Source organism: Eutrema salsugineum, unplaced genomic scaffold (assembly GCF_000478725.1).
Source record: "Eutrema salsugineum unplaced genomic scaffold, Eutsalg1_0 scaffold_14, whole genome shotgun sequence".
In the NCBI taxonomy this organism is placed as follows: Eukaryota; Viridiplantae; Streptophyta; class Magnoliopsida; order Brassicales; family Brassicaceae; genus Eutrema; species Eutrema salsugineum.
In genome coordinates, this window is record NW_006256877.1 from 3,373,017 (window position 1) to 3,393,654 (window position 20,638).

Genomic DNA, 20,638 nt, shown 5'->3' on the forward strand with positions numbered 1-20,638 from the left:
TTAAATTATTTTATACTTCTTTTATTATAGGTCAGATTTAATTTAACATTTGAAAATTTAAATAATATTTTTAGAAAAACAAATATGATTAAGAGAATACCTTATTGTATTTTTTAATCATATTCAATCAGAGTAAAATTTTACATATTGAAAACTAATAAATATTAATATTATATGGTAATTTCATGGAGTGGATTAAGTTTTTTTTATAATTGCAGTGTTATATTCAAAACATGCAAGATATTAAGATAAATATTATTTCAAAATTAGTAAATAATTATATTATAAAGTAATATGACAGATGGGTTAGAAATAGAATTATGGTTTAGTAACTACAGTTTTTTCGGATTAATAGAATGAATGAGTTAAAAATATATTTTTATAATAACGGTCTTTTTCGATTAATAGAATGATCGGGTTAGAATTATGTTGTTATGATCATGGTCATAATATAGTATAAAAATTTAAAAAATAAATTATATCTAAACACAAAAATAAATCTTTGTTATTTATTAAAAAAATATATCTAGAAAGAAAACATAAATAATATCATAAATTTTGATTAAAAAAAAATCCTGTGCGGATGCACGGGGTAAAATCTAGTATCTATTATATTAAAACACAAGCACTTTTAGTGCTTGATTCCAAACACTCCCAAAGTTTTATAAAAAATATTTTATTTTATATATATTTAATTCCGAAAATTAAGTATTAATTTAGATATTTTTATATTCTCCTTGAATATAGGTGATAATTAATTTAAAACATTTCTTTTATATTGATATTTAATTTCGAAAATTAGTTATTAATTTAGATATTTTTAAATTTCCTTAAATATGGTCATATTTAATTAAATTTCAAATTATTCAAGATTTTTAGTAATTATATTTAATTACGAAAATTTAGATTTAATTTAATTTAAAATTCAAAAAATTATAATTAAATTTTATTTAAAAAATTTAGGTAATAATTTTAATTACTTCAGAATTCTTTAAATATAGGTTAAATTTAATTTAAATTTTAAATTTAAATTGTACTTTCATAATCTTATTGTATTTTATCATAATCAAACGGTCTAAAATATCAAATATTTAAAATAAATAATTATTTATATTATACAATAATATGATAGAACTGATTAAGGTTATGTATTATTATACTTCAGGTCTTATATGGGTTAGTTTGTTAAAACATGTAAGATATTAAGATGATTTGAGGTAATTAAATGAACAAGTTAGCCCATTTATAGATATATCTATTTTTATAATAACAAAAATGGTACTTGAATATCTTATTATATTTTATCGTAATCATTGGCTTAAAATTTTAAATATTCAATATTAGTAAATATTTTTATATTATAATAATATGATAGAGCAGATTCGGGTTATGCATTTATAATTACATTCTTATACAAGTTAGTTTTTAAAAACATGTAAGATATTAAAAAATGATTTAAGGCAACTAAACGGATATATTAGCCAATTTATAGATATATAGATTATTTATATGTAAATTCACATAACTAAAATTACATAATTAAATTTACATAATTAAAATCACATAATAACAAAATTTATAATTAACATTAGATCGAAATATACTTAATTAACTCATATTCTTATTCTACTAATATACAAATCTATACTATTTAAAGTTAAAACTTGATAACAAAAAATGTCCTACAAAAAAATAGCTCGACACCGGGATGATGAAAAGCTTAACACATCTCATTCTTATTAATTTTTCATATTTGAAAAATTAAAAAATGAATATTCTTGATTTAAGAAAGTAAAAAAATAATAAAAATAACTTATATCTAAACAAAAAAAAACTAAATACAAATTATATTAGAAAAAAAACAAAAAATTCTTGTGCGGACGCACGGGGTTAGAATCTAGTATATATTAAATGATACTTATGAAAAAGATCCTGAAAGTAGAGAAAGAAAAAATTGTTTTACCTTTCAATGAAGTTATTTATGTTTTTATTCATTCAATCCTTCTATCATGCAAATTGGTATCAATAGTAGTTTTTTTTTTTCAGCAAACAAACAGACTTATTGATTATGGTAAAAATTACAATCTTTGAATACAGCATTTGACAACCACAAAGGTGGAGAAGTTTTTGCAGAATAAAACAGATTATTAGGAGGACCATGTTTAGCTAAGAGATGTACCGGAGTGTTATTCTCTCTTGAAGTATGCATGAATATGCATTTGAGGAACAAGTGCTTCCAGTGAAGGATATCAGAACAGATGTTTGAGATTTGATAATTTTCAGATTTGCCATTCAGAACATCGATTAAGAATTTGCAGTCTCCCTCAAAAACAATATTCCTTAGTCCTGACGTCCAAGTATGTTGCATAGCTGTTAGTAGAGCTTTGGCTTCTGCTTCTAAAGGTGTTGTTCCCAATCCCATGAGTGAAGCTCCCCAGAAAGAGGGTATTCCTTTGTGATCTCTTACAATCCATCCCGCCAAAGAGTTATTGTTGTTCAAGTTAAAACTGGCATCAAAGTTACATTTGAACATATCAAAAGGTGGACATGTCCAAGATTTTAAGCAAGCTTTGGAAGTTGCAGTTAAATTATAGTGGGAAGTTCCATGAACTGTTGCCGTGAGCCATTGTGAGACATCAATTTCCGCATCCTTGTTGACCTGAAGCGGACAAACGCGTATCTTTCAAAAAATTAAGTTGCATCTTGATTTCCAAATTCGCCATAAGATCCAGAAATGGAGCATTTTTTGAGACGCAGTGAGACGTGGATTGCTTTGTAAATCAATGCTCCTTAATAAGTCATCAACATCGTGATTATGCAAAATATTTGGTTTCCAAAGGGAGGAAGATGATCTTTAGATCATGAGGGAAATAGGACATGTGAAGAAGGTATGGAGAATCGTTTCTGGAGCAGAGCAGCAACGTTGACATTGGTAGTCTAAATTGACTCCTCTTGTATTTAATCTAGTTGCAACACCAATAGCTCGTGAAGAGATTCACCACAGAAAATGCTTTATTTTTGGCATGATAGGCGAATTCCATATCTGCAATTTCAAAAGCGGGTCTCCATGGGGTATAGTTATATCTGGATTCTGAGATCTTGCTTCATTGAAAGCAAGCCAATAAGCACTTTTAACCGAGTATTCTCCTGATTTTTCCAAGCTCCAGACTATGCGATCACTTTTTTGTTGTTGACAAAGGTATAGAGTTGTAATCAAATCTCTATCTTCCGCAACAACCAATTCATTGATCTTTTCAATATCCCATTGTCTTCTATTGTTAACTCTGGAAATCAGAGAGCTAACACATAGATCCTCATTTGGCACTTGCAATCTTGCTGGTCGTGGTTTAGGTGTTAAAAGCCAATTGTCTGTTTGAACTCGAGTCCTTTCACCATCTCCAATAATATGAGTAACTCCTTTCTTTAAAAGTTCAATGCCATAAACTATAGATTTCCATCCATAAGACTGATTAGCTCTGTTTTTTGTCTCAAGGATATTTGAATCTCTGTAATAGCTAGCCTTCATCAAACGTGCAAATAGCGAATTTGGATATTTTAATAGACGCCAAGCTTGTTTTGCAAGCAACGCATCATTAAAAAGAGCCAAATCTTTAAAGCCAATACCACCATCTCTTTTTGAAAATTGCAATCTCTTCCAAGCAATCCATAGAATACCTTTTTGCTGATCCCCCTTTTCCCACCAAAAACTCATTAATAAACTGCTTATTTCATCTGTGATATGAACTGGCAACTTAAAACATGACATAGAGAATACTGGCATTGATATTCCGACCGATTTGATCAATATTTCCTTTCCAGCTTGAGATAAGAACTGAGCACTCCAGTTAGATGTTCTTTGTCTTACTCTGTCTATAATGTACTCAAACATCTCATTTTTCTTGCGTCCAAACTGTTTCGGTAAACCGAGATATTTTCCACCACCACCAACTTGATCAATGCCGAGGATTCTTTTTAACCGCTCTTGAAGATCACCTGGAATTCTGCTTCCAAAAGTAATTGTTGACTTTGATGGATTTATTTGTTAATCAGACCATGATTCATACACTCTGAAGATTTCTTGAAGTGCCTTACAGTTTTTATTATTTGCTTGACAGAAAAACAACGAGTCATCTGCAAATAATAAATGTGTGATAGCAGGAACTCCATTGCCGATCTTTATTCCCCTGATTTTGCCTGCGTCATGGTGATTTTGAATCATATGGCTAAGAACATCTGCACATAGTATATAGAGGTAAGTAGATAAAGGATCTCCCTGCCTCAAGCCTAGAACTATTCGACTCTGGGGAGTTCCATTAATTAAAACAGAGTATTCAACAGTGTTGACTGTTGCCATAATCCACTTGATCCATCGTTCATCAAAGCCAAAAGCCTGTAAAGTAGTAAGCCTATAATTCTGCAGAAAATGAAGCACATCCAAATTTACATTTCTACTCTCGTATTAATTGGTCTTTGACAAACAATACATGTGAACTAGCTTTCATCAAGTTCACGTTCTTTTGAATTGGGGGGTAAAGAGTAAAATGATGTTTGTATAACTGAAGGAACAAGAAGAAAAATAAAAAGATTAGCGCATGTTTCATTAATAATATAATACCATCAAATCTATTCATGTTCATGATTCTATAACTTTCTCATCAAGATGGCGTAATATTCTCAATATTTATTATCTTCAAATGATTAAAGCTTTGATGACTTTTTTTTCTTCTTCAAACAAAATGAATAATACTTTTCTATTGTATTTTTTGTTTTTTGTTTTTTGCAAAATACTTTTCCACTCTATTAATGGAAAGAAATGAAACAATTTGAGTATTTATATATATATATATAATATATCAAACCAAGATCTTATAGTTTAGCATAATTAGAATGAAATTAACCAAAGCACCACCAAAGAAGAGAGGCATGACATTACTTTCTTAAGTCTTAAGTCTGTTTCCCTTCTATCAAGTAGCATAATAATACAATCCAAAATGAAAAACAATCTAAAGTCCTGTTATCGGTACAAAAAAAACAAAACTTTTTTGGCTTTTTGGTGAACAGCTTCAAGAGTGAGTGGATATCTTTGAAATGGATTTTAATGTTTCCACAGAATCACTCTTCCATGGCTTCGTTTTGAACAGACTTCTTTTTGGAGACCAAAACTTTCTTCTTCTTCTCTGAATCTTGTTGGAGAGCGTCTGGTGCCTTGATCAAGTTAATGTGTTGATCAATCTCACCAAGTGCATCATCGTTTATCTTCTTTTTGTTTGGCTTCAACCTAAGTCCCACACAAATAACAAAAAACCAATCATAATCAACAACAAGAGTCTAATTTCAAGGATCTGAATGAGGTGAATGAGGTTAGGGACGAGAAATATTGAATTGACCTCTTTTTGATATGATCGGCTGCTCTTGCGCTTCTGATCTTATCAATCTTCTTAATGGCATTGAGCGTGTTCTCTGTAACGTTCCTGTCATATCTCTCGGGTCTGTTTCTCTTCTTCTCAAACTCAAAAGTTTTATCCTTTTGTGGAAAGGAAACACACAGGAAAAAAGACAAGCGTGATCATTACCTACGATAAATTATAAATTCCTTTGCTGAAAGAGTTTTGATCAAATCAATTCGTAGTACCTTAGTCATGTCCTTTCCATGTGCGGCTCTGAATGCTTTAGTCCATTTTACTTTACGCGGGTTCCTCTTCATCTTAAAGTTCTTGTGGCATTTAGACCTACAGAACCGGAAAATCTGCAGAGGGAGAAGAAAGTATTGCTTATAACTGAATCACAATATGCATTAGAAAACAAGACTAAAGAGAGTGCTTGTCTGAGTAAACCGATAAACACCAATGATATACTTGTACTAGATCTCTTATATACAAAATTCCAATAACCACTTAAACCGAACGAATAGACACTGAGTTTTCAAGAGTAAATAGATAAACTCCAAAAATAGAGATACATATCAAAAAATGGTAATTTGAGCTAAAGAACCATACAAGATACGAGCAACAAGATATATAGAATCAAAGAAAATTTGATGTGCAGAGCTTATTTGTGAGTACAAAGCAGGAACATATCAAAGCTTTTCAAGACCATACAAACCAATGTGAAACTCAAGCAACAGTGTTTCTCGTCCATTCATGATTAAATTACCTTTGCATCGTTGCGGACAAACTGAATACCATGTCCAGGATATATTGTTGAAGAACAAAACCAACAATTGGTCAATCTCATTTCGTCTCCTCCTTAAAGATCCCTATAAGAAGAACACAGAGGAATCATAGATCAAAAGGAGCGAACTTTATGACATAAAACTGAAACTAAACCCACAAAAACTGACCATAAAACACAACTAGTCAGGTATTTCCCCATAAATAAGTTTTACTCATAAACAATACTAAGTAGAGAGAAAAGTTTCAGTTTTTATCTAATTGTTGGTTTCGCTCAAAATTCGTCATAAGATGAAAGCAGGAAGATTTTCGGATAATTTATCGCGCAAATTCTAACAATAACTACCCTTTATAAAAAAAAAACAGATTTCAACAATAAGATAATCATAACGGAACAAATCGAATGAGATAATTAAAAAAAGGAGAATGAAAAGAGAGAAAGAAGATTTGAGATTTTGCGTGACAAACCTACGGGTGATTCTAGACTTGCGAGAGCAATTTCAAGGAAATTAGGGTAAAGAGAAGATCAGTGTTCCTACGCCGTGGTTTTAATTGGGTTCGGCGGTTTAGGCGGCCGCTCAAAACCTCTTCTGAAAACAAACCCTAGATATAAAAACGAGGAAGATGATGACGTGACTAATGGGCTTCAAACTGGCCCAATCAAAAATGATTGTTATAGGTTTTATTTTTTATAGTTTACCATTACATGAAAAAAACACTAAAAATGCTTGATTTGCATCTATGGAACACATGGACAAATACATATACAGAATATTTTGTAGACCTATTATAGTCTTATGTGCTAAACTCCCAAAGATGCCATTAGTTTCGAAACACATAATCAAATTCTAAGAATATACATAATTGGTCATTTTAGCTAAAGAACAATACAACTAAAGACAATTTAAGCCAGAGAACCATACAAGACACGAGCAAGGAAACATTCACATAGACATATTATCTTTAAAAATTGATGAACATGACTTACTTGTGTCGAAAGCAAGATGGAAAAGATCGGAAAAAGGCTTTAAACAATAAAGAAGCCTATCAAAACTTTTAAAACATACTTGCTAATGTGAACCTTAATCAAATAATTTTCTGTGAACCTCAAATCACATCGAATTTCATATCAAATAAGACCCCTAATTAAAAGTTCTCAACAAAAAAAACAAATAGCCGGCCTATATCAGGCAAATTACGAATCCAATTCAAACTGTAATGATCAAAGAATAACAACAATGCACAAGTTATATAAACATTGCCTAAGGTTTTGGTGGATTACAAACAATAAAACAGAGCTTACAACTCATAACAAAATTTTCTACAGAGTGTTTTGAGGATTAAACCTCCTCCTTCCTTCTCTTCTGTAATAAGGAGTTTCATCCACAGTCCTCTTCACATACTCCATAAAAGGTGATGGTGTTCTTGGAGATTCCTCATGGTATATAACCGCACTGCTTCTTCTTTCCGGTGTCACCGGTGCTCCTGCTGCTGCTGCTACAACGTTTTTCCCAGCCCTATTGGCTCCTCCTGCTGGACCAATTGGTCTATCTATCACTTTCATCAAGATGATCACCGATAGAATCACCACTAATACACCCCATAGCATCTTGAACAAAAACGAGTATCCATCTTTTCTCTGAGACGGCGCTGCTAGGGACTCGCTCGTGTCGTAGGAGAAATCGATTTCTACAGTTTGGCCTGCAAAAACAGTTAATACAACATGAAACAGTGCCTTTTTCTACAGCATGAAACAGTATATATTCTATAAGCTCACCAGTGGCAGGGAGAGTGATGAGTATGATATCTGTGAATTGCTCTGATGATCTTAGCACATTGACCTGAAAAAAGGTTGATGAATATCGATAGCTTACAAAATTGTTGTTTTTTTATCGGATAGATTAAGTTACCGAGCTTATAATTAGGGTTTTCAAGTGAGAAATCACCTCGTACAGTGCACGCCCTGCGATACCATAATCTTCTCTCTTGATCAAGTTGATCGATAACCTACCTCTGTTGCGCCAGTTAATTTGAACATCTGCGATGAGTAGTTTTAAGTGTCCTTTGCATCTCCTCAAACGAAAAATAAAACGAACTAACAATTGATATATGGATTTTACCGGTGTTCCCCAGTATCGAAATTGTGGTCTTGTTTGAATCCGGGTTTACATTTAGCTGCAAGATATTTCCAAGTCAAACTTGCATAAAGCAACATATTCGGAAATATAACCTCTGAATAGCGAAAGTTTCAAGAAATGGAAAGGAATTAAGAAATTTAATAACCTTATTAGTTGGCCATGTTACAGAAAACCCTCCAATGAGAAGTGCAGATGCTGATCCCGAAACATGACGAGCTTCTTTGAGTGAAGCATTAATGGAGAAGGACACATGGGGTTTCATGTCTTTTGATTTAGACACTGAGTGAACCAGATGCTCCGGTGAGTATGGGAAGAAAAGGCAATAACTGTTGCCAGTATCAAGATCCACCCATGGCTTTGCATATCTTAAATCCAAGAAAAATGAGAGTCAAAACAAAACCATGCATATTTTGTACATACATACGCAGAAATTCACTGCAAGAAAGTAAGCATCAATACCCTATAAATGGAGGGTCTATATGGCAGTTAAACATGGCCCTGTTTCCATTTTCCCTGTTGCATTTTATCTCATCATTAGCAAATAAGTGTATCTATATGTTAACTAAAAGCAAAATTAAAAGATTACATACCTGAATTTCACAGGAAATCTATATCCTTCCGCAGGGACGTGGACATTTGTTAGTGTTTCTCTAGGATAGTCAATATATATGGTGTTTCCAGGTAGCACTGTGGCTTTTGTTTGCAGTTTCAAACCATGACCTTCAAATGTAACTATGCAGATGCAATACAGGATCAGCAACGGGATAGAGAATATCTCTTTGTTCCCTAAAAATACAATTGAAAAGATAAATTGATATTACCGTGAGCTGAGCCTTGGCTAATCGCTTCTGCTTGGCCGGATGCCACATTGACAGAGAGGACACTTCTGTTGGACGTAACCCACTGTCCAGAGACGTGATGATCTGCCCCTATATAACATTTCAAGTGTCTTAGATTTTGTAAGAGATGTGTTGTTCACCAGGACGGGCATAAAATGGCTTAAACATGTGGATTTGATTTGACATTTTACCAGTTATGCTGAAATTTAACGAACTTCCAGTGTGAATGACCGGGTTTTGAGGATAGATATGCGCTCCAACTGAAACCTGAAAAACCAAAAAAAAAAAAAAAAACCTGTGATATAGCCAATTGCAGATATCATAAGAAATTTTAAGTATAGCTACACAACCAGCTACCAGGCAATGGAACCGATCTTTATAAAATGTTGGATAACAATATAGATGACATAGCTCATACCAGAACGTAGTCTACTTTCCTGACGTTATCGCCAATCGATACTCGAATAAGAGCTTTGCCATGTTTCATTCCCTTCATTATAAAGACAATGAGATTGGAGAGAAGCATATAGTTAGTAACCATGAAAGTCAGAACAGACAAAAGATAGACTCTATGCCAAGGAGAAGACTTCTTAACCAACATGAATAAACTATCTTGACAGATTCTGTTATATCAGCGCCGCATGTATCACTAAAAGTTTATTATAAGGATCAACGCACCTTGATGTAGACACTTGTTTGGTCATTGACAGTTTTAATGGATACAATATCACGATGATTGGTTTCCACATTGTATGTAGTAACACCATGTGCTTCGAGAAAAGCGATTCCTTTACGGAAAAAAAACGACAACGATGTTAAATAAAAGAAGAAGCAAATAGATCAAGAAAACAAAGGATGCACATAAAAGTATGAGAGCGTTACCTAAAGTGTCATAGTAACTTATTGGAAGTTCCAGTTCACCGCCAACAGCAAGATCAATCACATGTAACGGAATTCTCTCACTCTTCATTCTTATTTGAGCAACCTGATAAAATTCTGCGTTACCAACAAATGATGCAAGAAACTAATAAAGAAAAATAGCGAATCTGAGTGGCTGGAAACTAGAGCAGACAACTAGCCTCGCTACTGAAGGATAGTTCCACAGATTCAAAATACCTCTGCAACTCTCACACACGCAGCAATCTCAATCCTTCTACTTGTGCGGTCTTTAGCCTGAATACATGCAACATTGTCGCTATCTGTTGTTTTGACGCTTTGGCCATTTATCGATATGGTATCTCGTTCAAAATCAGCCCGAGAACTACAGTCTTTCAATATGGAATATACTATATTGACTCTGTGACTTTGACCATCCCGGTGCTTCAGTGGCTCAAGAGATGAAGGCAATAGGCTAGATGACGTATAAAAAGGCGGAAGAACCCATGTCATAGGAACACCAAGAGAAAGAGGGAGATCAGGCACAACGGATAATATCATTGACGCTTCATATGTTCTAGATTCAGAGTACAAGCCAGGAGACACGAAATCGCATGAGAAGGCAATTGTGACCCTGGTTTTGCCAGCTGATCTGCAATGGAAAAGATAAGCTGCTAATTAATAATGATTGGACAATGGTTCGCATTTACGATGTAGATGCTAGAGCACATGTAATAATCTTAATTTACCTTCCTTCAACGACATTAATAAAGCCAGCATTCTCTTCCACGTCAATGGAGGATGCATGGAAACTTAACACCTTAAAATGGAAAAACAGAGTTATCTGTCATTAACATAGAAAATGAAAATAAAATAGATTACTATTTAAAGGATAAGGTGAACAGTGAAATGAACCTCCTCATCTTCGATAGTCCACCTATATTCTCTGCAAAGCTCATAAAAAGACAAAAGATCCCCCTGATAGTATGAAAAAAAGTCACTCTTTTGCAACTGAGAAAAGATTCCAGAAGAGTTAATAAGCACCAAATTCTTTCTGGCTTATGATTCTCACCTCAGGAAATGATGGAGATATAGGCATTTCATGGCCAACGGCCACGGTGTCACTTTGAGCTATCAGTATTGCAGTAGCAGGAAGACCTACTTCGGCATTGCCAACTGCCTGACAAACTACAGTACCTTCACTCCCATATATTTTCGCATAGATTGTCTGGTCATCAAAGAAATCAGGTCAAAGTGCCATATCTTTTGAGTTTACATATTTCCAAAAGTCTGGTTGGAAATGAATTAATAGCCAAATCCACTTCTGCTGTATCAGACTAATATTGAAAAGACAAGGAATATTCGAAAAACATTGTTCCCGCACCGTGTTACCGGGTGATGTTGCATAGAGACGTCCTGATTCTTCTATCTTTGCAACTTTGTTATCCACGGTTGTGTAGTCAACAGAAACATTCATGGTTGGGCCTCCTTCAACAGTGAGCTATATAAGGCAACAAAAAGCTGATCAGCACAAAAATCAAGAGAGAACAACAAAAATAAAGATGGCTGTACCAAACAAAATTATATATGTATATTTCCATCATACCACGTAAGAAGCACCAGGAACAAGAAATATTCCTTGTGGATGAAGTCTTGGCGGGGCATAAACTTCCACTTTAATACTTTGGCTTAGTACTTTATCTCCTGATCGTTGTCTTGCGCTAACCTATTAAAAAGATATTGCTTCAGATGTACTAGTACAAAGTTATGACTGCATTGAAAGAGTCAGGAAATAAACTTACATATAGGGTTGTGATTCCCAGGCGTCTAGCAGCTATTTTAAAAGAGGAAGTTATCACGTGTTCACCAACAGAAAGTGAATTGTCATCGACAGTAACATGCTCCACGAGATCATCTTCAATATGCACCATAATGTCCATAAGTGGGTACTGCACTCATTGACAGTTCAGCAATCAACCATTTGTATTAAAAGCTAATAAGAAAATCAGTAATTTTTTCTGATGATCCTTTTTAACTTTTATGTCCAAAAATCAGATATGTTAGATTGGTGAAGTTAGATAGACAATGCTTATAGGATATTTCCAAAATATAGCAAGAAAAAACAAGAAAGTGTGAATCAAAATATCTACAAAAGTTTCGCCTTAAACCTGGGAAGAATCAAAGGTTGTCCCATCGTCAATGCCAGTCAATAGATCAATAGAGTGTGTACTTCCTTCCTGCCACATTTGAAGAGCATGAGAATATCATACTAAAGATAACAGAAAACAATGCGGAACCGAAAAAAGAATTTTAAAAAACCGGGAAGGAAATAAAATGAGACACTCAGGGTTCATGAAACTCATTGAAGAAAGGACAATAAGCCTTGCTAAACATACCATTATACTTATCTCGTCCCCAGATGCAATCTTTATCCAGTCCAAGTCTGCAACTTTGATCTGTATAATAAGAATAGGATGAGAAACCCAGGGTTCATGAAACTCATTGAGATTACGACTAATTTCAAGAGTGACAAAGTATACACTGATCTCCACAGAGCAGGCCACATCATTATCTCCAAAATATACTCAGCATAGAAGTCATAGTCATGTACTCATGTTCAATGTAAACTAACAAATCAATGACATCCCACATGTTTATGGAGCCGAATTATCTAGTTCAGAGTTACAACTTACCACTGCAAGAGCTGAAAGTGGAGGAGAAACCCCAATATCGTATACTGTCACGAGTGTAGTCCCCAACCCTTTTGGAGACAGCATCATTTGCGAACATTGCAGGCCAGACGGGGGTCGAATCACTTCTGCCACACGAGAATCATTCACAACTGCTTCCCACAAACAGCTACCTCCAGTCATTGACAAACTAACCTTCAGAAAGGAAACTTTTGAAACATTACAAATCCAGTTCTGGTGCTCTCAAACCAAATAGAACCAGAGACAGAAAAATCTTGGAAAATGCAGATACATGCATGATTCTGCAGTCTCAAAGTATGCATCAAACTATCAATCAGTCATCTACCACGATTCTAAAGGGAAACACTTGTTAATGAGTGGGAATACCTCGGCATTAGGATTGAAAAAGACCAGGTTGAACTCTGGCGTGACTCTTAGTGTAGAAACCAACTGCAAAGTCAATGAGTTGACAGAAATGAGAAACTACTAAATCGAAACAAGGGTACCAGATAACTGAAGGGGATCCAATTTGAGCTTTAAGGGTGATTAGAAGATAATGATACGTGGGAGTAAAGGATAAAGCTATTGCATTAGTCTTACAAATTACATACCTGTAAGCGTACAGCATCTGTGAGGGTACTTTCAGAACCTTCTGGGAGCAGAGATGAGTATTGGCTTTTTACAGAATGATCAATACCAGAAACTGTGGCACGGACAGTGCACTGTCAAAACAGTAAATCATAAATATTAAAAGAAAATCAATTTGAGGTCTGAAGAATAAAACAATGAAAAATGAATTAGTTAATAATTTTACCAATCCTGATTCATTACGAAGAGCCAGAAATTTCTCCCAGCTAGACTTTGTCATTTTTGAATTATAATCATCGTCCCAGTATGCCAAATTGTTGCAACTACTCAGTTCCCACCTGAGAGAAAGAGTTGAGGAGTTCGAAAAAGCTTCTCCAAAGTCGCTAATACCAACAGCAGCCATTCGAATTATTTGCCCATTTGCCACAGTCACAGGAGTTACACGAAGTCTTCCTGGTGCCCTGTCAGCTTGACTAGCAGCTCTTACCACATCAAGCTTGTTAACTGTAAAATGACATGAAAAACCCCATGTTATGAGCAAATCATGGCATAACTAAACAATGGAGGTAAATCAACTCGTAGAGAAACTCTGAATGATCCAATCTGTGGAATGGGAGATATTAATCATACCAGGTTCATCAACAATGAGCACAACGGAAGCTGGTAAGCTGCATTGAACAGACAAGAAAGCTTCTGCCACTGCAGGTATAGGATGGTCCTTACCCACCAAATTCCCACGCAGGAAGACCAGTTTCTAAATGAATACAAGCGGGGAGAGGTGACAATGTCATCATTCACTTTAGATATAAAAAGTAAGACCAAAGAATAAAGTAATTGCATCGATTGCCTGAAACTTACATAGGAACCCAGTGTCTGGCACAGAACTCTATACATGTTAGCATGGCGGTCAAAGTTATGATGAATATTAACTCCACTTATAAGATCCTCCTCGTCTTCATTCAATTTCTTCACAGTCTCGGTGAACTCAACATTCTCATCCCACCTTTCAGGTCCCCCAAGAAGCATAACGTCAACATATGTCCCAGGTACAAGATATAGCTTACTAACCCCAAAATCAGTTTCTTCTTGTGTCTTATCAAACCAATATCCACCATGATGATTCCCATCACTATCTTGTCTGACAGAAAGTGGCAGATAGGCCCCGATACTTAAACTTGCTTTCAAATCAATTGATTCACTCAAAGACTTATCAAAATAATGGAACTCTTTTGCCAGAGTTGCTTGTAGCACTGTGCGGCCAGGAGATGAAGTATATATATAAACCCGAGAACAAGGAGAACCGGAGTCAATGCTTCTTAGTTCTTCCAACATCATCATCTCGGATGTTGCATTAACTATAACAAAAGAGTCACTCCCCGTCTTCCACTTTATCAATGAATTAAAAGCATCACATTTAGAAAACGAGGCACCTGATATATAAGAATTTTTAGTTAGCAAACTATACAAGAAAACAAAGCAAAACAAAAAGAGAGATGATAACTAAACACCAGAAGTGACAAAAGACAAGTTTCGGTCATAAACCATTTGAAGCCTTCATTGTGACAGCTCCTTGCAGGTGTGATCCAACAACTCTCTCTACTGGAAAGTTTTGCAACATAACCATAGAGGATGGAATGGAAACTTCAACAATAACCTACGAAGAATAAAAATATCCGTTGCACCATTATAAAGAGTAGAACCATAGCATGATAAGTCACAAAAAAGGTTGACCATTTGGATATGCTCCTGATCTATCCCTCTTGGAATTTAAAATAAATATATGTTCTCTATTTTGTTGAAGCACCAACTGATGGAATTAGCAAAAAGAAAAGTCAATGTACCTCATCGAAATTTTGTGAGTCGAAAGTCGACACGACCTTTACAGTGGCTATTCCAGGCCTCTTTGCTTGGATAATTCCATAAGCTGACACAGACAAAATGCTCATATCTGAAGTAAACCACTTGTAGTCACTCGATGCTTTCGCGCAACCTACAATAAGTAGAACAAATATCAAGTCACCGTGGGTTTTCAAACTGGAAAGAATAAGTTACGAAAACCATAGCTTGGGAACTGACCTCCTGTCACAGTTAGCTCCATCTCCTGATAAACAGAAGGAGTCCAAGGGAGTAGAATCTTAGCTGTGTCATCTTCACTGTTCAATATGAACTGCACTTTTTCACAAACCATGATCTCTTGGACAACCTTGAGAACCTGCCAGAGAAGGAGTTGTTGAACTTGCAGTAAACAAAAAGATTTCCAAAGAGAGGAATTCTAGTTCTCTCACCTCTTTTGAATCCTGATCCCCATTGAAGTAAGTCAATGTAGCTGTCAGCTCTCCTAATCCTGGTGAGACTGCTTTCAAAATTCTAGAATTTCGCCAACCATATTCAGAGGAAAGATCATCTGGCAGTGAGACGATTTTCCAATAATCTGAACTGTCTCCATAAAGTTTGATATCATCCGTCTGCGATCAAGACATAGGAAATTATTATGTTGAACATACCAAGAATAATGAGGAATATTATCTACAGCAGATCATCTGGGTATAACTAGGCCAAAGAAAGATAAACTAAAAGCACAAACAAACAGCAACGAGAAACAACGGCCACAAAATATACGTCATCAGGCTTTTCTACAGTTTTCTATTTCCATTTTGATTCCGCCCCTCAGAGATTTGAAGATGTGTAGTCACCAGCAGTTCCCTTTCCAAGTAAGAACACATGTGCAGTATAAAGAGGCTCATATGACCGCATCACAATCAGTAAAAAGTGGAGGAAATAACCAAAGACAGTGTAGTTACTCTTACAACCTATAGATTAAAAAATTGTGCCCCACGTTCTTTAATTGAGAAAATGTTGAGGCAAAGTAACATTGTCACACATAGAGACTAAAGCAACATTAACATGAGCATGCAATGTTTTCCTGTAAATGCAAAGAGGAAAAAAAAAAGAAAAGGGAAATACCTCAGTAATATAGATTTCATGTGCATCAGGTCTCCCGGAGAAAATCTTCGTTTGAATTAGATATTGACGACCAGACACCACATACCAATGCATCGATGATGGAAAAGGTTTAGATTCTGTAAAAGGATCCCCTGACATTGACCACGGTGATATGTACAAGATAAAAGTATCTGGAGTGACAACATTAATAGATGACCCTTGAATGTGGCCAGCAACCCGAGTATCCTCAACAATAACAGTTGTTACCCCCAAGCTTAATGCTTTAGTCAGACCTATCAAAGAATCCACTTGAACAACAGAAGCGTTCAACGCAGACCATCTGTGATTTGATGATGGCAGATGCACGGCTGCAAAATACAATAAAAAGTAGCCAATAAAGAACGAGACTTATACGCAACATGACACAGTTTGTTACACTCGAGTTACAATGACAGTCAGAATATGAATCAACACCACTGAGACATCCTAAAGCAAATAATCCGCCAGATTAATATGAGAATGAACCAAGGATCTCATTTTCATATGATATAGATATCAAATAACCTGAGCTATCAAACAAAAGGTTATCGAATACCTCAAAAAGTGCTTAATAAAAAAAAATCAAAAAAAATCTATAAGATGCAGACAAACCTTGAGGAACATTCCCACGCATGACCTTTAAAGTGTAACTAAAAGAAGCTCCCATAAGGACATAAACTGGTGAACGAGGTTCAAGTGACATGGCCTCTGCTACCGTTAGTACTATCTCATCGGCTATATGGGTAAGAGGAGCCTCAAGCAGATGAACTGAAACTTTTTCATGTCCAATTTTGGTTCCCTTCACCACAAACAAATCTGCATATACCCCCTGCATTTACCATGCCGCATTAGATTTCTCATCCATGAAACTTTCAGATTCAGTAGTAATTCACCCTCAATAGATATACATACACTATCCTCAAGCTTTTTCTGGATATCCAAGTAGCCACACAGTCCCCCACAGTCAGTCAATGGAGATTCCTTCAAAGGCACATGAGCAAGATGATGCGTTGATCCACCACTTTCAGGCATTAGCTTCCACATGAATTGTAGACCGACCAGAGAGGAAAACTCGTTTTCTGCAGAAAGATTTCAGCAGATTCAGAAATACAGCACAAACTAAAGAGAAACAGTACATGATATCCAAATATTACGCTATAAAGAATGTGGTTGATAAACTAAAAATCCAGTTTTAAAGCAGGAATGAAGAAAAGGTTATGAAAGGACACAGTTAATCCAGAGAAAGCACTTTACCTTCATTATCAAAAGCGCGGACTCTGAGCATGGAAAGTCCATCAAGATCAAGCTTGATAGAATTATGAAAAATCTGGATCCGTGAGAAGTTGTCAATAAACACCTTGCACCGAATCACCATCCCTGTCTGTATATCAGTGGCATAAACTGCGGTTTCCTTTCTACCACTGTAAGGAGAAATCGATCTTAGTCGCGCGCTGGTCGAGCAATGACTGCTCGAATTAAACTCAGGCGTAACCGAGAGAATGTCGTGATGATCCCATGACCTGGAATGTAAAAGCAAACAAAACCAGATTTGTAATCACTTTGTTCAGAGATTTTTAGACTAAACAGAGACATTTTACCCTGAACAAGATGTGATTCAATGTTCACCAAGGAAATTAAATAAACCACTCCTTAATCATCATGTTCCAACGAAATTTCAAGCTCCAGTTAAGAAAAGGCAATCATTCCTTAATTAAGCTCATGCTTATCACAATTTTAAGAAAATATCTAAGCTAGGCTAAATTGGAGAAGATAACAAAGACGAGCTTATAGAAATGAGTAAATGTACCATTTGAAGCAGCCATCACTTCCTTGAAGCCGATACTCTACTGGATTCTTCATCCTTGGAGGTAAGAGTATATTGACATCGGTAATGTGCGGACCAGAGCCCAACTGCGAAGAAGCTTCTCGAATCGAAAGCAGAACCAGACCCAGAACCAGAACGAAGAAGCAGGACGAGAAACGAACCATTTTCTTTTTGCTACATCAACGCATAACAAAAGAGACTATACTTGAAGAAGGAGCTTAAGCTGAATAATTAGAATCTGTAGCTTGAACAGTGAAGAGTGGCCGTGAAATCGGAGTGTCAGTGAGAGTTCGAGGAATCGAAGATGAAACCCTAAGAAGAGGGGTTTTCAGGGGGTTTATGGAAAAAGAGAAGAAAATTGAGAGAGACGACGGTGAAATTATGATACGTGGCTGAGTTTCACTGGTGGTGTTGGAAGATATGCTGTCGCGTTAGCATCTCCGTGGTCGAGTGTTCGTCACGCGCCGTTGGCTTTTTGATTATTTCAGGTGCCACGTGCGGATGAGGAAACAGCGTGTTGTTTTATGTTTTCTGGATAAAGCTGCTTCCCGTTTTTGGCTTTTGGGATTTTAGAATCTTCAATCTTGTAAACCTTGTTCCCTAGATTCTCATATGTTTCGAATTTCAGCACAAGACTCTTCCTTGGGTTTGGGTTTGGGTATTTGATTTTGTAATTCGGTATGTTAGGATTTTATGATTTTCAGATTTCCCGTTATTTCATATACCAAATTGACAAAAAGTATTTTATTTTCCCTTGTGGAGTTTGTCGATAAAACCAAAGGAGAAGATAATGGTCAACTACACATTATCTGGGCAAAGCTTCTATTCTTTTGGGCTCAAGCCCATACGTGTGTTTACAAGAGTGTGCAAGAGAAACTGATGTTGGGCTAGGGTATAAGGCTCACATGATTACTCAAAGCTATATATAAAACTTTTTTGGAGTTGCAGACTTTGAGAGAGAGCAGAGATACTTAACGAGAGAAGGAGAAGAGAAACAGAGATACACGGTTAAGGGTTTTTTCAGGCTTTCGTCTTCATCTTCTGGGTTAAGACATCTGTGGTTGAAACTGAGGTGAATTAGTTTCTGGTCTTTCTTCTTAGTGGTACCTGAAACAAAGGAAAGAAGAGAGATACGTGAGTTTAACGGTGAAGTAACAAACTCATTATTGTAAACACTTGATCGATTATAGTGGACCGTTGAGAGTACCGTCTCTCCCCAGACGTACCGAAAGGGAACTGGGTTACCAAATTTTCTTGTGTCTTGCTTGAAAACAACAAACAAACTAAGTATCAAGGTTAATTGATCTAAGTAGTTCAGGTTAAGAGCTAAGACTAGAGGTTGAAATCAATATTAAAACCTCACAAGTGGTATCAGAGCACCAGGTTTAAGCGGAGGATACGGTTTCAGTTTCTGATCTGCGATTGGTGTTGTTTCGGGAAAGTCCAAGTTATTCAATCAAGTGATAACATCTACAAAGTCTGAATCATGGAACCATCTTTTGGTAAAATTAAGGTGGAGAAGTTTGATGGTAAAGGAGATTTTGGTATGTGGAAATTCAAGATGCTTATGGCTCTTGAAAATCTAGGGTTAGATTCTGCAATTAGTGAGGAAGAAACTAGCGCAGCATCTGACAAAGGAAAAGGAAAAGAAGATGAGACAGATGCTAAGGCAACTCCATCTCCGGTTGATCCAAAGAAGAAGGAGACAGACAAAAAGGCAAAGAACTTGATATGTTCCAGCCTTAGTAATCTGGTCTTGCGGAAGGTTATGAAGCAAACAACAGCTCTAGGTGTGTGGAAAGCTCTAGAAAAGGATTACCAGACAAAGACCTTACCAAATCGCATTTATCTGAAGCAGAGATTTGCCAGTTTTAAGATGGAAGAGCACAAAAGCATAGAGGAGAATCTTGACGTGTTTCTTAGACTGGTGGACGATTTGGAGAGCTTGAGTATAACTATAAGTGATGAAGATCAGGCAATTCAGGTGTTGTCTAGCTTACCTAAGCAGTTTGATTCACTAGTTCATACTCTCAAATACGGCAACGGGAAAGAGACACTTACTATGAATGAAGTTACCGCTTCAGCATATGCCAAGGAAATCGAGCTAAAAGAGAGTGGACTTCTAGGAAAACCAAAGTCAAGTGCAGATGCTTTGGTTGCAAGTAGAGGGAGGTCTGAAAAGAGGACTACAGGTCAGAGTAAAGGTAGATCCAAGAGCAGAGATTCAAGGTCGAAGTCTAGACCAAAGAATCAACCAAAAGCTAGAGAATGTTGGATATGTGGGAAAGAAGGACACTACAAGAAAGAGTGCCCTGAAAGAAAGTATGGGAAACAAGACTCTGCAAATGTAGTACATGAAAGAGAGGAACCTATGATCTTAACAGCAAGCGTCCAAGACACTATGGATGAATGGGTCATAGATTCTGGGTGTACTTTCCACATTACACCTGATAGAGATGTCTTGTATGACTTCAAAGAAGTTGATGGCGGAAAGGTGATGATGGGTAACAACACTCACAGCGAAGTCAAA

At 35.9% G+C, this 20,638-nt stretch overlaps 2 protein-coding genes across 2 annotated transcripts; both read right to left on the minus strand.

Annotated features, from left to right (window-relative positions):
• Positions 1-4,878: 4,878 nt before the first annotated feature.
• LOC18023030 (probable ribosome biogenesis protein RLP24) lies at positions 4,879-6,818 on the minus strand. Its single transcript, XM_006405425.2, has 5 exons — positions 6,639-6,818; positions 6,154-6,256; positions 5,633-5,746; positions 5,388-5,524; positions 4,879-5,278 (listed from the first exon to the last, which is right to left on the minus strand). The coding sequence occupies exons 2-5, from the start codon at positions 6,232-6,234 to the stop codon at positions 5,113-5,115; spliced, it is 498 nt and encodes a 165-aa protein (XP_006405488.2). The 5' UTR covers positions 6,235-6,256; positions 6,639-6,818; the 3' UTR covers positions 4,879-5,112.
• A 496-nt stretch (positions 6,819-7,314) lies between these two features.
• Positions 7,315-18,425, minus strand: LOC18023031 (nuclear pore complex protein GP210). The gene is made up of 36 exons (XM_006405426.2): positions 18,091-18,425; positions 17,538-17,803; positions 17,196-17,362; positions 16,896-17,112; positions 16,266-16,612; positions 15,587-15,766; positions 15,378-15,513; positions 15,143-15,291; positions 14,844-14,955; positions 14,160-14,731; positions 13,932-14,055; positions 13,528-13,805; positions 13,325-13,435; positions 13,101-13,163; positions 12,717-12,908; positions 12,420-12,479; positions 12,192-12,260; positions 11,826-11,972; positions 11,630-11,749; positions 11,408-11,524; positions 11,096-11,251; positions 10,939-11,001; positions 10,773-10,843; positions 10,264-10,675; positions 10,030-10,132; positions 9,826-9,935; positions 9,566-9,637; positions 9,339-9,414; positions 9,130-9,237; positions 8,899-9,040; positions 8,768-8,821; positions 8,454-8,673; positions 8,291-8,345; positions 8,117-8,208; positions 7,948-8,011; positions 7,315-7,871 (listed from the first exon to the last, which is right to left on the minus strand). The coding sequence occupies exons 1-36, from the start codon at positions 18,270-18,272 to the stop codon at positions 7,492-7,494; spliced, it is 5,787 nt and encodes a 1,928-aa protein (XP_006405489.1). The 5' UTR covers positions 18,273-18,425; the 3' UTR covers positions 7,315-7,491.
• Positions 18,426-20,638: the final 2,213 nt, after the last annotated feature.